This window comes from Oncorhynchus tshawytscha, linkage group LG14 (assembly GCF_018296145.1).
Source record: "Oncorhynchus tshawytscha isolate Ot180627B linkage group LG14, Otsh_v2.0, whole genome shotgun sequence".
NCBI lineage: Eukaryota > Metazoa > Chordata > Actinopteri > Salmoniformes > Salmonidae > Oncorhynchus > Oncorhynchus tshawytscha.
Genome location: NC_056442.1, coordinates 19467489 through 19483852, shown reverse-complemented (window position 1 = coordinate 19483852; position 16364 = coordinate 19467489). Strand labels below are relative to the sequence as shown.

Here is a 16364-nt window from a genome sequence, read left to right as displayed (position 1 = left end):
ATTTACGTAAAGTATTCAGACCCTTTACTCAGTACTTTGTTGAAGCACCTTTGGCAGCACCTTTCAAGTTCGGTTCAAGTTTGGGCTCTGGCTTGGCCACTCAAGGACATTCAGAGACTTGTCCCGAAACCACTCCTGCATTGTCTTGGCTGTGTGCTTACGGTCGTTGTCCTGTTGGAAGGTGAACCTTCGCCCCCCAGTCGGAGGTCCTGAGTGCTTTGGAGCAGGTTTTCATCAAGGATCTCTGTACTTTGCTTTGTTCATCTTTCCCTCGATCCGGACTAGTCTCCTAGTCTCTGCCACTGAAAAATCCCCACAGCATGATGCTGCCACCACCATGCTTCACCGTAGGGATGGTGCCAGATCTCCTTCAGTCGTGACGCTTGGCATTCAGGCCAAAGAGATCCATCTTGGTTTCACCAGACCAGAGAATCTTGTTTCTCATGGTCTGGGAGTCCTTCAGGTGCCTTTTGGCAAGCGGGCTGCCATGTGGCTTTTACTGAGGAGTGGCTTTTACTGAGGAGTGGCTTCCGTCTGGCCACTCTACCTTCAAAGGCCTGATTGGTGGAGTGCCGCAGAGATGGTTGTCCTTCTGGAAACAGGATGCACCGGAGCTCAATTTCGAGTCTCATAGCAAAGAGTCTGAATACTTAAGTAAATAAGGTATGTTTTCGCTTTGTCATTATGGGCTATTGTGTGTAGATTGAGTATATATTTTTTTTTAAATGTAAAAACAATTTTAGAGTAAGGCTGTAACGTACATTTTTTGTGGAAAAAGTCAAGGGGTCTGAATACTTTCCAAATGCATTGCACAAGAAACATCCCGAGAGAACTTGAGTGTGCAGGAAAGGTAGTGCCAGGTACACGTGGACTCTTAGAGTGCCCTAAAAATAGTGGCCTGGATTGTTTATGGGCTTTTCCACATGAATATTTCAGTGCCTCCGGTGGTGCCCTAGTTTGTTAATGGGAGATCCCCGCACACTGGGGCACCCATTTTTCAAAACCCTGTCCAAGGGGAAAGTGTCCACACTTTTATAATCTACTAAAGAGCACTTTGGTAATGCTAGATGGCCAATCATAGAGAACGCCCTGTCCCAGGCCTGGAGGGATGGTGATCCAATCAGAGCACATCTTTGCTTGCCTGGCTACCCAGACTCATTGCTCTGGCCAAACACTACGCCACACGTACGGACGTTAGTTTCTTCTCCGCAATGAGCCTGGATCTGAGGACCTCCCCAACCCTTTACCGAATGCGAACACATTCGGGCCATCTGATTGGTCCAGAAACCAATGGATTGGGCCAGAGTTAGAACACACGTGGGTAAAGTGGCGGTTTGAAAATGTGTCATTGGCTTTGATACTCTGATCAGGTAGAGACCATCTAAATCGCTGATGACTTTGTTTTGTACAACGCACCTCTTCACCACAACTGACTTCAACGATGGCCGTCTCAGACTAAAGCATGAAGCGATCCACAGCGCAACCGAAAGAAGGAGTTGTCCGGCTACATCTTTGCTTCGAATGAAGAGGTTTGACCTATCACTAGCTGGGGTATGAGTGGAGAGAGGCCTACCAGTGGACCGGGCCCGGGGCAGCGTTTGGGCTTAGCTGTTCTGAGCAGGGCCTGGTCAGGTGGAAATTTCCACTGGCAGAGAATGGAGGGATTGGAGAGAGGAGGGGAGGTAAGAGTGCGAGGGGAAGGTGTGAAGGGAGAGGGTAGTGTGGGGTGGAGCCAGGATGAGCCGTGGTGACTCGCTGAGGTCCAGTCCAGGCATAAATAACAGCGTCCAAAAAACGCACTCCCACACTGTGTCTCAAGCGCACTCTGCCTACTCAAACGACACACACATTTGGCAGCGTCAGTATTCAGCCTACTCGGTGTTCTATCTAGCTGTGTGTAGGCAGACAGTGGGAGGCGGGGGTTGGGTGTTAGTACCTCACTGGTTCTGGCGATGATGCGGTACTGGTACTGGTCCTTCAGGTCTTTAGTGTCGTCCAGTTTCTCCCTGCGGATACTCACAGCCACCGGACCCAGCTTGTCGTCCGTGCCAAAGTAGTTTGAGTGCTCTGCAGTGACACACAGGGACAGAGTGTGTTCACTACATGTCTGGACATGCCTTTGGTACTGTTGAACACCGTGTATTGATCATTGCAATAACAGCCTTTGGACATGGAAAAATGGAGGAGGGGGGGTTGAGTGAAAGGAGATGGAGAGAGAGAGAACAGGCTCAGAGCGGAGGAGGGAAAGAGAAGAGACTGAAGGGTGGAGTGTCAGAACAGTGCTTGCCGTGCTTGTATGTGGTTTCAATCCATTTTCAATTACACATTGAATTAAAATCAGGTCATCAAGGAACCTGAGGACATTGATTAGAGCTACAAATGACAAACAAAGACTGTACAGCTGAGCCGGTGGTGTGGTGGCATGGCTTGTTCGGAACAGATTGCACTTTTCCCAGATGTCACATGCTTGAGTAACCTTCAGATAGGTAGAGTAGATAACACAATAATAATAATATACAAATGACTAAATTCAATTATATTTGCTCTTCAATCCACAACAACACAAACCGCTTGCTTTGACGTACTAGCCTTATTGCTTTGCGCGATATAGGCCTCGTAGCCAGACATGTTGGTTTCATAAACAGATCGCTCCACATGATATTTTATTACAACTGTGTGACGAATGAGTAGCCTGTCTGCTTATCTACAGTTTGATGAATTTGATGAATATAAGTGGAAATCTCCGATAAGACACATTCCTAAAGTAAAAGGCTATAAACATATCCGTATGATTCATTAACGGCGTACTCCTCAAACGGAGAGCGACTTCTCCCATTTGTGAGCGGAGGAGGAGGAAACCCATGGAAGGATCTAGTTTTCAACGAGTTTCGCCCCTGCATAATTGAAGAGGCTCAGCCATGTTTAGCATTCCCGCTTTGTCCTGCAGTACAAACGTCAGCTTTTTGACATGCATGCAGGGTAGTACAGTTACAACACCAGAGTAGTCTCATGTTCCACACAGCGTTCTGTCTCTAATTAGGCTCTTAGCAGACGATTCTATCCTCGGGGGGGCAGCCATCTATTTTTCCAGGGTCTTAGAGAGGCAATGCTTGGAGCACACACACACACACACACACACACACACACACACACACACACACACACACACACACACACACACACACACACACACACACACACACACACACACACACACACACACACACACACACACACACACACACACACACACACACACACACACACACACACACACAAACACAAACCTGTTCTCTATGATCAGGGGCATTTTAATAGGAAGAGACAACCAGTGTCAGGATTCATGTGCTGAGGCAGAGAGGTCACCGTGTGTGTGAGGGAGTAAACTAATTCTTCCCAGAGCTATGAACTCAGTTTGCCAACAGACAAGAGGCAGGTACATGTTATCCTCTGGGACCGCTGCCAGGTTGGCTGTACAGGGACAGCTGGATGGAGGAGGAGAGAGTACCGCCAGTGGAAACACTAGTGACATGGCTAGACTTTTATTGACAGCAGAAAATGATAGGGAGAGTGAATACTAATAGTTGTACAAGTTAGGCAGGATAGGGCGGCTGGACCAAGTGGCAACATCAGATGAGTTGTTACCTTTCCCGTGGAAGTAGTCTCGGTAGTAGCGTGCCCCCAGGTCCACATGCTCGATGCTATAGAGTTTCAGCCTGTCTATTCGGGTGACTTGCTGCTCGATGGGTACCTCCACCACCGACACACTGGCGTTGCTACGCCGGAGGCTGCCCCTCGCCAGGTCACCCGCGCCCCCCTCCCCTCCCCGCTCGGCCGAGGAGCTCAGGAAGCTGACGTTGCGCTCCCCGTGTCCCCCCGTCTCGTTGCGGAAGTGGGGGCAGCTGAGGAGGAGCAGACTGGAGGTGGGGCCACCGGGGGGGCCGTCCAGAGGGTCCACGCCCAGGGAGGGAGTGGGCGCGCTGGGGTCGAGACCTAGCGTCAGGTCCTCAACGCTGGAGTAGGTAGCGTCCAACCCACTCAGAGCTGAGGACCGTGACACAGCCAGGGAGACGGAGGCCGCCGATGCCCCGGTGGCAGTGTTCCTCCGCTGGGATACATACGCGCGCTGAGCAGCAGCCTCATGGAGGTCAAACAGGATGCTCTGGGCGTCGTAGTGGACAAAGCTCTTGGGGCACACCCAGGGTTTGTAGGGGGTATCTGTAGAGTTACGGCCTCCCCCGTCCTCCCCCGCCTCCCCTCTGTCCAGCTCCCCTCTGCTGGAGCTGCGGAGCTTCCGGAACAGAGAGGATGTCCCCAGAGACGAGTCTGTCCCCCCACTCTTCTTCCTCACCCTGTTCTCCGACCGTCCCATCCCTCCATCCTCCCCCCGGGGTGTGGGGATGGGGGAGTGGCCTGTGGGGAGGGGTGCAGAGGGAGGGGAGTTGGTGTACAGTAGCTCCCCCAGGTGTACGGGGGCAGTGCTGCGCTGGTCGGGCCTCTCCTGGTGGAATTGGCTGAGCATGTCAAAGAAGCTCTGCTCGGGGATGCCCTGCACGTCGATGGAGGAGGTGCTGCCGTACTCCCGGAACAGATTAGCACCTCCACGACCTTCCACCTCGTTCTCATCCTGCTCGCTCAGAGTCACCTCGCTGTTGGAGCGCTGCCGTAACGGGGGGAAGGCACGCAGGCCTACGGGAGACCCTCTTCCACCCCCGTACCCACCACGGAACTCCACATCCTTTGTGCGTCGCCTCGGTAAACGAGCCACTCCTCCCCGCACCAGCCCGACCTCGGAGATGGGGAAAGATGCGGAGGAGGTCGTCGTGGAGGGGTCGTCTCCATGGTGATTAGCGCCTTGCCCGTTCTCCAGGAGCGACTCCCTCGATTGCGCATGGCGCGGCGGCCACTCAGCAATACGGGCGCGGACGCCCATCTTGGGAACAGAGACACGGGATTGGGTGGCTGGGTCAGAGGAGGGGGCAGGGTGGCCGTTGAGGGTGAGGTGGAAGGTGGCATGTTGTGCGAGGAGTGACCCAGGCCCTCCCCCTCCACCCCTCTCTAGCAGGTCTGAGGAGGTGCAGGTGACCCCTCTATCTCTGTAGGTGTTCATGGCGCCCCAAGAGAGCTCAGGGCAGGACAGAAGGCAGGGGGGAAGTGGGCTGGCATCCCGTGCCAGGGTGGGGGGTAGGGGAGTGGGAGAGGAGCCCCACACACACTCTGCTGATGCTGTGGCCTCCACCTCCCACACACATCGCTTTCACTGGGAGGGTGAGACCCTGCTTGTCATATGCCCAGTTACACAGTAGGATGTCTCTCTTCTCTCAGGCTCTGGGCAGATCTGGGGAGGAGACAAAACACACATTGATATGCTGATGACCAGAACAGAAACACAACATGCATACAGTAATACGTTGTTTCTTAACATGCACACCTAAACACTAACCTACACTGACCCAGATTCCCCCCTCCTACCCAATGAAATGACACCATGAAAACTGACTACAGCAACTCATCTGCAGTAGTGTGAGAGAGTGATTAAGGTAGAGAGGAGGATATGAGAGCGAGAGCAAGAGGATATGAGAGGAGAGAGAGAGAGAGGATGAGAGGAGAGAGAGAGAAGAGAGGTGAGGGGATTTGACAGAGGATTTCTCCTGTTGAGACTAATCTTCAGAATGCCTGACAAGCAGGGTTATTATTATCATACTAGTGTCATATTTCAGCAGCAACACACACACACACACACAACTACATTACACCAAATCAAACTCCTGCATCATAAAGCCATGCTGATAGTGCTAGGACAAATCCCAGCTAAACCGACTGGATAGTTACATGGAGGCAAAATATGCACACACACACACACACACACACACACACACACACACACACACACACACACACACACACACACACACACACACACACACACACACACACACACACACACACACACACACACGTTGGGTTACTGCTGCAGTGTCATCTTTCAGCTAATTGAACTTACAAGCAGTATGTGTGGTTCCCCATTCTTCTCCTATCTGCTCAGGGTGATGATAAATATGAGTGCATCTATGCTATGTACCTGGTATCAGCCCGTGAGAGGTATGTGTGTGTACACAAGTGCATTATAGCTGGTGTCAGGCAGTGAGAGGTCATATGCATTCGTGTGTGAGAGTAGGTATGTGAGGTGTGTGCACGGTGGATATTAGTTTAAGCACCAGGCCAGATATGAGCATGACTTTGAGGTTGGGTGAAGTCAACCTTTGGTACTTAATCACGATAGGACAATAAAACATCATCCCCTATTGGGAAACACTTTTGACAAAAAATATATATTTTTTTTTTAAAGCTAAAAAGGACAGCTAACATGAGCCTGCATGCTGCGAGAGGGACGAGAGGAATCATGACAAAATATATTTCGGAGCCAAATCTTCTTCAGTAGCCTATTCCTCTCTGTTGAAGCCGTGGCATGAAAGAGGCGAGTGTCTGTGTGTGCCGACGCACAAGACAGCCTCGTTGACTGAGCGTCGTGTGATGGGTTGTAAAATCATGAAGGGCACGGCTTCAGAGCACGCAACTCTGCTGTCCCCAGAACTGGATAATTATTCAATGATTTGCATCTTTGCCTAATCTTCCTTTATTATTATGCCTAGGCTCGATACATGGCCTACGGAAATTATTCAGACCCCTTGACTTTTTCCACATTTTGTTACGTTACAGCCTTCTAAAATGGATGAAATTGTTCTTCATTTGTAATGGGAATTTTAATGTTGGTGCTTTTCTTGTCACTAATTTCGGTCTTCTATTCATGTGCTGTTCTAATAATTTCTGTGTTCACGCAAGTGGCTGACTATACAAATCCTCACTATCAGTAGCTGCAATTTGTCAGTGCGCCCAGACATTGTTTTGAGAACGAATGAAAGATCTCAGTTTCAAGATCTCACCTTCGAGAGAAAGAAGCCTTGTGAGGTATTGGTCTGTCACATGTTATGAACCAGTATTGGTCTGTCACATTTATGAACCAGTATTGGTCTGTCACGTGGATGAAACAAAACAGTCATGATGAATTAATTATGCTAAACCAAGCAAATATAACTTGTGTATAGCCATTTCTAAAGACAACTGCTGGGTCTTCCCAGGAAAAGCTCCTGATTGACATGTGTACTATGGTGCATCGAGTTGGTTGGAACCTCTCCAGTGCGCTGACAAATAAACAATGATTAATTTAAAGATTGACTTTGTGTCCACCTGTAAGAATTTCCATGACACTTTCCTCAATCTAAACACAATACCCCATAATATCAAAGCAAAAACTGTTTTTTATTGACATTTTAGCAAATGTATTAAAAAAAATGTAAATACCACATTTTCATTAGTATTCAGACCCTTTACTTTGTTGAAGCACCTTTGGCAGCGATTACAGCCCTGAGTCTTCTTGGGTATGACGCTACAAGCTTGGCACATCTGTATTTGGGGAGTTTCTCCCATTCTTCTCTGCAGATCTTTTCAAGCTCTGTCAGGTTGGATGGGGAGTGTTGCTGCACAGCTATTTTCGGGTCTCTCCAGAGATGTTCGAATGGTGTTCAAGTCTGAGCTCTGGCTGGGCTACTCAACGACATTTAGAGATTTTTCCAAAGCCTCTCTTGTGATGTCCTGGCTGTGTGCTTAGGGTCGTAGTCCTGTTGGAAGGTGAACCTTCGCCCCAGTCGGAGGTCCTGGGCGCTCTGGAGCAGGTTATCATCAAGATTCTCTCTGTACTTTGCTCCATTCATCTTTCCCTCGATCCTGACTGGTCTCGCAGTCCCTGCTGCTGAAAAACATCCCCACAGCATGATGCTGCCACCACCATCCTTCACCATAGGGATAGTGCCAGGTTCCCTCCAGATGTGACGCTTGGCATTCAGGTCCAAGAGTTCAACCTTGGTTTCATCAGACCAGAGCATCTTGTTTCTCATGGTCTGAGAGTCCTTTATGTGCCGTTTGGCAAACTCCAAGTGAGCAGTCATGTGCCTTTTACTGAGGCGTGGCTTCCGTCTAGCGACTCTACAATAAAGGCCTAATTGGTGGAGTGCTGCAGAGATGGTTCTCCTTCTGGAAGGTTTTCCCATCTCCACAGAGGAATTCTGGAGCTCTGTCAGAGTGACCATTGGGTCCTTGTTCACCTCCCTGATCAGGGCCCTTCTCCCTCGATTGCTCAGTTTGGCAGGTCGGCCAGCACTAGGAAGAGTCTTGGTGGTTCCCAAACTTCTTCGATTTAAGAATAAGGGAGGCCACTGTTTTCTTGGGGGCCTTCAATGCTGCAGACATTTTATGGTACCATTCACTAGATCTGTTCCTCGACACAATCCTGTCTCAGAGCTCTACAGACAATTCCTCATGGCTCGGTTTTTACTCTGACATGCCGTTAACTGTGGGACCTTATATAGACAGGTGTGTGCCTTTCCAAATCATGTCCAATCAAGTTGCAGAAACATCTCAAGAATGATCAATGGAAACAGGATGCACCCGAGCTCAATTTTGAGACTCATTGCAAAGGGTCTGAATACTTGTTTTTGATTTAATTTACCTTTATTTAACTAGGCAAGTCAGTTAAGAACAAATTCTTATTTTCAATGACGGCCTGGGAACAGTGGGTTAACTGCCTTGTTCAGGGGCAGAACGACAGATTTGTACTGTGTCAGCTCGGGGATTCGATCTTGCAACCTTTCGGTTACTAGTCCAACCCTCTAATCACAAGGCTGCCCTGCCGCCCTTATGTAAATAAGGCACCTGTTTTGTTTTTTTTGTAATAAATTTGCAAACATTTCTAAACCTGTTTTTTCTTTGTCATTATGGGGTATTGTGTGTAGATGGATTAAAAAAATGGAAAAGGTGAAGGGCTCTGAACACTTTCCAAATGCACTTTACATAGCTAATAATAAACTATGGAAATAGGATTGGCATACTCTACACAGTTTCTTTAATAAGCTGTACGTTTTCATTTGAGTTCTCGTTCAAACTTTCAAACAAAATGTTGGCTCAATTTCACTTCTTGTTGACTGATAATATTTGTCATTAAAAATAAATCTGTGATCAAATCTGATTTTCACAATAGTTACCATTTGAAAGCGGCAACTTTAGGACAAACACGATTAGAAATGGCCTCTGTTTGGGAAATACTCATAACTGTACCTCGCCTTAATGCTTTCGATAAGCTATTTTAATTAGTAGGATTTTGCTTTTGGCTGTTTGGTTTGCAACGGCAAAGAGGGATGCATGCATAACTTAATTTAGATTAAGCCACGCTCAACTGTAAGGTTTGTTCAAACTACTCATTCCATTTTTCTATCTTGCCATTGTTTGTTCTACCAGTCTCATTATTACCTTAGGCCGATCATGTTTTTCGTTCCGAGTTAAGTTATTGTCACGTGACGTGAAATGCATTTGTTGCTCTTTTCCAACAATGCAGTAATCAATATCAGTAGAACAAGTATAAAACAATGATTTAAAAAAAAGAAAGTAAAATAGAACAAAAACACACAAGAAATAAAAATAAGATCAACAACAAGAAAACAAGTAAGCTACAGACAGAGTCAGTGCCAAAACCCATATTCCCAATGTGCAGGGATACTGGAGTGGTAGGGATAGATATGTATAGGGGTAAGGTGACTAGGCATCAGGATATATGATACAGTATATGCTGCTGCTCAGTTTGATGACTGTGTGTGTGTTGCTCGACATACCAGTAATATCATGGTACCAAAATGTCATGATACCAACATTTTAGAATACCGTAGTACCGTTTCATATGATACTACCAACTGTTTATGCCCTACCGATCTAAAGAACCTGCTGGTGCCTTTTATAAAAGTCACTTTTGTTTATAAATTTAGTTGAATTGAAGCAACGGCCACTCGTCTCTTGTATGGGCAGGTCCAATGATATCCACTTCCATGTGTATATCACGTGTGGCAGCAGTAATCATCCTGCTGCATCCCTTATCAGCCCTCACTCACCTGCTTCTCTTCGTCAGCACTTCACGTCTATTCCACCTTCGGTTTAAAAAGATAGATATATATATATATATAATTTAGCCGTGATGGCGAGTGCGGGTGCAGACCCCGATGAGTCTTCTGTTGTTCGATTTCTACATGTGTTGCATTGGAGCAGTGTGCAAAGCCAGCAATGTTGATACGTTGTATCATTTCATCACCTGTTATAACCAAGAGCACAGGCCCGTCTGAGTCGACTTTGCAAGCTCACCATCATGCAGCCTCTGAGTGTCAGAGGGGAAAATGGAAAGAATCGTGACAGGCATGGTTGGAGCTTTTACAGCAAAGAAAAGAGCTCGTCTCCAACCTAAACGGTTTTTAAAAAACATGGCCCATATTACCGGAGATGCCTTTTTTTTGTTGTCCTATCGAGACTCGCATGCGTTTTATATCATTTCACAAACCATGTTGTGGGCCGTAGAAAAATCCAGAGTCGCTAATTATTGGCTTGATAACAAAAATAACCTGTTCAGTTATGCTACCTAGCTAGCTAACAGTCTGGTACTTGACAGTAGGCTTAGGCACATTTCGGTCTGCTATTCATGAGATGTGCTTCAAAAGGTAGGATTCATATTAGGCCTAATCTAAGCCTAAACTAGATAAACAAATCTATGTATTTCTGGTGCTCCTTAAATTCTGTTTGGTGCCTAATGTTTTAAAAGTTGGGAGCAGTGTGTGTGTGTGTGAGAGAGAGAGAGAAAGCGGTATGTGTGTGTACTGAAGAGTAAAGGCTTCATGCAGTGTTTTCCCCAGACTGACACAATGACATGCAGATCATTATGCATGTATATCACAGGAGGTTGGTGGCATCTTCATTTGGGAGGACGGGCTCGTGATAATGGCTGTTGCCGATGAGTGGAATGGTATCAAACACATGGCTTCTGTGCGTTTTGATGCCATTCGTGCCGTTCCAGCCATTATTACGAGCCGTCCTCCCTTCAGCAGCCTCCACTGATGCATATTCCTTCCTCCCATTCCTCCAGCCAAATCACAGTTAGGCCTTTGCAAATATGAGCAAGTCAGCCATTCTATGCAGTATTCTATTATACACTGAACAGTGTGAAGCTAAATACAATGTGTTGCATTGAGTAGAAGTTTCAGAGAGTTTTTTGGAGAACGTTTAAAAAATAACGTGAACAAGCGTCGGAAGGGGGGGACAGATTTTTTCCCAACCGTGGTATTTCGATACTACTTGGCATCGTGATACTTGGCCTGGTATCATATCGTTTGTTGGCATCGTGAGAAGCATAGTGTGGGTAGAGTCAGTATGAATGCACGTGTGTGTGTGTGTGTGTGTGTGAATAGAGATAATAAAATAGAAGGGTCAATGCTGAAAGTCTGTGTAGCCATTTTGTTAGCTAATTAGGAGTCTTATGGCTTAGGGATAGAAGCTGTTCAGGAGCCCATTTGTGTCAGACTTGATGCTCCGGTACCGCTTGCCATGCGGAAGCAGAGAGAACAGTCTATGGCTGGAGTCTAACAATTTTCCGGGCCTTCCTTTCACACCGTCTGATATAGAGGGCCTGGATGGCAGCGGAGCTCGGCTCTAGTGATGTACCGGGCTGTTTGCAACATCCCCTGTGGCGCCGTGCGATCGAGGATGGTGCAGTTGCCATGCAGTGGTTAGGTTAATCAATAACTTCAAAACGTTCTGACAACTCCGTTAGATAAATTCATAGTTTGATCACGCAGTAGCGTGGCCGGGAAAAAAAACAGGTGATATTCACATCAAATGGAGAGAAAATACAAAAGTAGGCTTTTAAAATAATTAAGACACCGTAGTGTCCACACACAACAACAAAAAATAAGCATCAGCTATATTGCCCAGATCATCCGATTACAAAAAAAAAAAAACTAACATTTTCTGACTGGACATTTTGCGCTGCTTTGATGAAAATATCAGTCTACATTATTATCTTGCATTCTATAAATTGTTTATAGCATATTTTTTTAAATAGGTTGTGCAGGCATAACAACGGAATGTTGAAATGGGCTACAGTCAAGTTGAAATGGGCTACAGTCAAGTTGAAATGGGCTACAGTCAAGTTGAAATGGGCTACAGTCAAGTTGAAATGGGCTATACATAGCCTGTCACATCACACTGTCGCCACCATTGACGATGGCTGACAATCATCTTCGATACCAGACACTATGGTAATATCGCCCGACCCTACTCCACCCATCCTGCTGTACATTCTCACCCTCCCTTACCATGGCATTTTCAGAAAAAAACAAAACGAGGATGCATGCAACTAAGCTACTTCATACTCAGCTAAGGAAGGGAAGGGTGAATAGAATACCGAGAAGGGGGTAGAGAATGTAAAAGCGACAGAACAGCAAAACGCTAGGGGGGACTGAAAGGGGAGAAAGTGACGGAGTCGAGAGACTGCGAGGAGGAAGAGAGCAGAAACGTGTTCACTGAACCAAAATGACTCGCCTTAATATGGCAGTCACAAAGAATCAGGCTTCACCACCGCCCCGGCGCTATAAAAAGCCTCCCTAGACTCCTAATCTACCTCTGCTTTATTCAGGGTCTTCTCTGCTCAAAATTCTCTAATGTTTCTCTCTCTGTGTCCCTTATACCTCGGCTCATCTATCGCCATTTTATTCAGTCTCCCCTCCGCTCACACTCCCTCCTCTCCTTCGTCGCTCCATCCCTATCGGTTTCCTTTTGCTTCATCCCTGTGTTTCTGCATCTCTCCATTCGGGCTTTATGATCCGCCAATCCTTGTTCTCATTCCCTCCCAACATCTGTCTCCAGTAAGCTTATGATCCAGGCAATTTCTCAGCCTGACATTGTTTAACGGATGTTAGCTACTGGTACGAGGGGGGGGGGGAATAATGTTTTGTGAGGATCGTAATCATTCCCACACAAGCTTCTATTCATTATTCTACTCAGCTGAATTTGAATTATATTGAGTGTTACATCTCACAAGGCAGAGAGTGAATGAAACTTGTGTACGTTCTGCACAATCCTCTTGTGATTCACTTTTGGCATATGACAGCATTACACACATACCATGAACAAAACTCATTTGCAGTGAACAAAACCCCCCCAGTCAGTTGAGCACCAGTTAACCACACAAATGCATTGTGTCTTTTGGAGAAGGACAGGATATTCAAAAAGGCCCCTTTCCTAAGGGTCCTGCTCTGATCCTGCTGCTCCGGAACAAAAACCTTCCCTCATCTGGCATGTTGGCTTTGATACGCTATCAGTCCCAATCCCAGATAGGTCCCGGGCTGCAACAGCCGGAGAAAGGGCCCTTTTATTCAGCTGAACGCAGGTCAGGAGAGAGTGGAACTTCTGTCATGTCTCTGGGTGTCCCACAACACCGTGCCAAAGGCCCGACAGACTCACAAGCTGGGAGGGCGGACAGACACAGACTAAAAACACAGCCACACAACGAAACAGGACGTGTTTGACACACACATCTTGTTATGCAGTGCACTGATACGTTTCTAATTCAACTCAAATGTGAAATGTTACGTTGTTTGACACCGTCGCTAGCCTCCACGGTTCACGGAGCCTTTGCCAAACTGAAAGAGATGGGCTCGCCCGGCCCAAAATAAAAGCTGGAAGGAAACTCCTCCAGACAGACCCATCGCAACCCAAGGCACAGAGGATGACCCACATAGGTGAAAGGGATGAGCTTTAGCCCCAAACAACGAAAATAACTAAATAGAGTTATAAGTAGGGGGGCAGAAAATGGCCAGTGCCATAGGAAACAGGAGCCACAGGAACATGAAGGGCTTTGAGCCACCCCCAGGCAGACACAGCTCTGGCCCAAACTACAGAAGACGTAACGCAGGAATGTAATGCCTTTTAATTACTCCCATAGCAATTAGTGAGGTCTCTGAAGATGCTGCTGCTCCCCCCACACCCCCCACCCCCCACACACACCCCCCCCCCCCACCACCGCCTCCCGCTCGGAGTGCCTGTGCACCCTTGGCCCACACAACGCAAAACACATACTGGAGCTGGTAATTACACTAGTCGCTCACCATAATCACAGAGAGAGCAACGAGAGAGCTACAGCTTACCAGCGGAATTATTGTACACATGCTCCAGACGGAGAGAGACGGTTACTGTATCGTGACAAAGCCAAGTGACCAAGGTCAAGGAAAAAGTCACTTGTGGAACAGATGGCCACGCAGGATAATAATGCATTTGAGATAAAGAGGTAGCCTACGCATAGAATGGTGACAGAATTAGGCAATAAGGCCCGGGGGGTGTATGGCCAATATACCGCGGCTAATGGTTGTTCTTACGCACAATGCAACACGGAGTGCCTGGACACAGTCCTTAGCCATGGTACATTGGCCATATTCCACAAACCCCCGATGTGCCTCACTGCTATTACAAACTGGTTGCCAACGCAATTGGAGCAGTGCAAGAAAAATGTGTTGTCATACCCAGCTGATATACCACGGCTGTCAGCCAATCAGCATTCAGATTATGTAGACAGGGGGACCTGATCCGAGATCAGTATTCCTACTCTGAGATGCTTTACTAATACCAGCGCTGGTATAGATCGACTACAACAGTGACTGGGCTGTGTGGTCTTCATACACAACCCCCAGGGTCGGGGTGGAATATACATGAAGACGAGAATAAAGTGCTGAAACATATGTAGCCAAACAGTACTTTGCAAACTGATCGAGAGTGACGGGAGGAAATGACACGAGACCCTTGATGTCTGTTCAGTTTGCCAGAATGTTAGCGTCCGTAATCCTTATTAGGAGACAGAATTGTTGTAACGAGTGAAAACTGTGACCTGATAATGAATGAATAGATGATTAGTGAGTGGTGGAGATGACTAGGACCCTTACTGTCGCTACAGTGGGTTGTGAATGTGTAGCGATGCAGAAAGTTCAGCTCGGTTATCCTCTGGTCGTTGAAGGGTTCCCTGTGGTGAGTCTGTCTCAAGCTAGTCCAGGATGACCCGTCTCTCCGGCTACCTGATCTCAACCCACTGGCGTCCCCTTGCAACCTGACCACAGCTCTGACCCTAACCAAACCCCGGTGCCACATGAACACGATAAAAGGCCTATCTGTGGTTTTTCCCGGGACTGTTGTGTGATAAGACTTGACCAACTTAGCCTGACTCTGGTCCCGGAGGGCTGCAGTGTTTGAGATAAAGTGACGGCTTGGAAAAGCTGGCACACACACTGCAGCCCTGTTTTTTCACCCCTGTCTTAGTGTGTCCTCCAGGTCTGCTGGGCTTCCCTACTGAACCTGGCAGTGACAGGTCTTGTCAGGATCAGGGTCTCTTGTGCTGCCTCTCCTGGCACGGCCGTGATGGTCTCCATTGATTTCCTGTGACATTGTTTTGCACTCTGTCCCTGATAACCTCTACTGTCACTGCTGTGGTCTACTCCGTCATACAGGCAGAACGCTAGCCTGGGGGAGAAGCATTGGCAGGGAGTGATACACACACACAGAGACACGTGCGCATTTGCATTGTGCGCACACACACACACACACATAGGAGAAGGGTGCATGGGGGCGGGGAATGAGGGGCGACCTACAATCTTCCCCTCCTCCACTTGGTTGCCTGTGTTCTGAAGTAGGGTGAAGGGCAGTGGAAGTTTGAGGAGTTGTTGCCGGGGGGAGATACGTTGAAGATCGCCTTGTTGTCTCTGCCATGACATAGGCTTACACAAATCTTTACATTGATAACATTGGGAGGTAGTAAGATTTACACATATCTCCCCCCTGACTGGATGAGATGAGCCCTCATTGGTTCAGGTTTAAAAAGAGACTGACTGTTACAGCTCATTTCTAAAGCGTGTCCCGAGGTCGTCATGCTGAGCAGTGGTACTTTTAACCCCAATCAGCTATGCAAATAAAGCATCCATCATAATTTCACCGAGACCTTTGCATCGACTTCAATTTACTACCACTTTAATCTACTGCTGTGGTGCAATCTAGCACTGGGCCTTTCCCCTGGGGTAGACAGCCACTTTAGAGAACAGGGGGAATTCTCAGACTCAGAAAGAGGGAACGCTAATAGCAGTCAACTGCATTACTTCCTCTAAAAGTCTGTGGTGTAGCTTAGTAGAACTACAGTGGATTCAGACACAGTACTCGACTTTCGGACTGAATAGGAACATGACTTGCCTCGTTCGTTAGTGTTGGGGGGGTCAATAGCTACATATCATGATATTATTTTGAAATATACAACATATCATTTTTTTTCCCATGACTGCTCAAAACTCGTTTTCTCATGGCTCTCGCTTGTCCCTCTGCAGCAGACATACGGTGAGCAATATGTTTGGACCGTGGAATCTCAATAAAAAAAATCACAATGTCGAATTGCAATACATATAGAG

The 16364-nt window shown here is 47.3% G+C and overlaps 1 protein-coding gene across 1 annotated transcript in view; it reads right to left on the bottom strand.

Moving 5' to 3' along the window:
* LOC112266744 (signal-induced proliferation-associated 1-like protein 3) overlaps positions 1-16364 on the bottom strand; it is a 103713-nt gene that overhangs the window by 34609 nt on the left and 52740 nt on the right. Inside the window, exons 3-4 of the mRNA XM_042296650.1 lie at positions 3646-5338; positions 1937-2067 (exon numbers count right to left, since the gene is read on the bottom strand). Of these exons, the coding sequence (XP_042152584.1) occupies positions 1937-2067; positions 3646-5110 (1596 nt within the window). The 5' untranslated portion in view covers positions 5111-5338. The remainder of the gene's footprint in view (positions 1-1936; positions 2068-3645; positions 5339-16364) is intronic.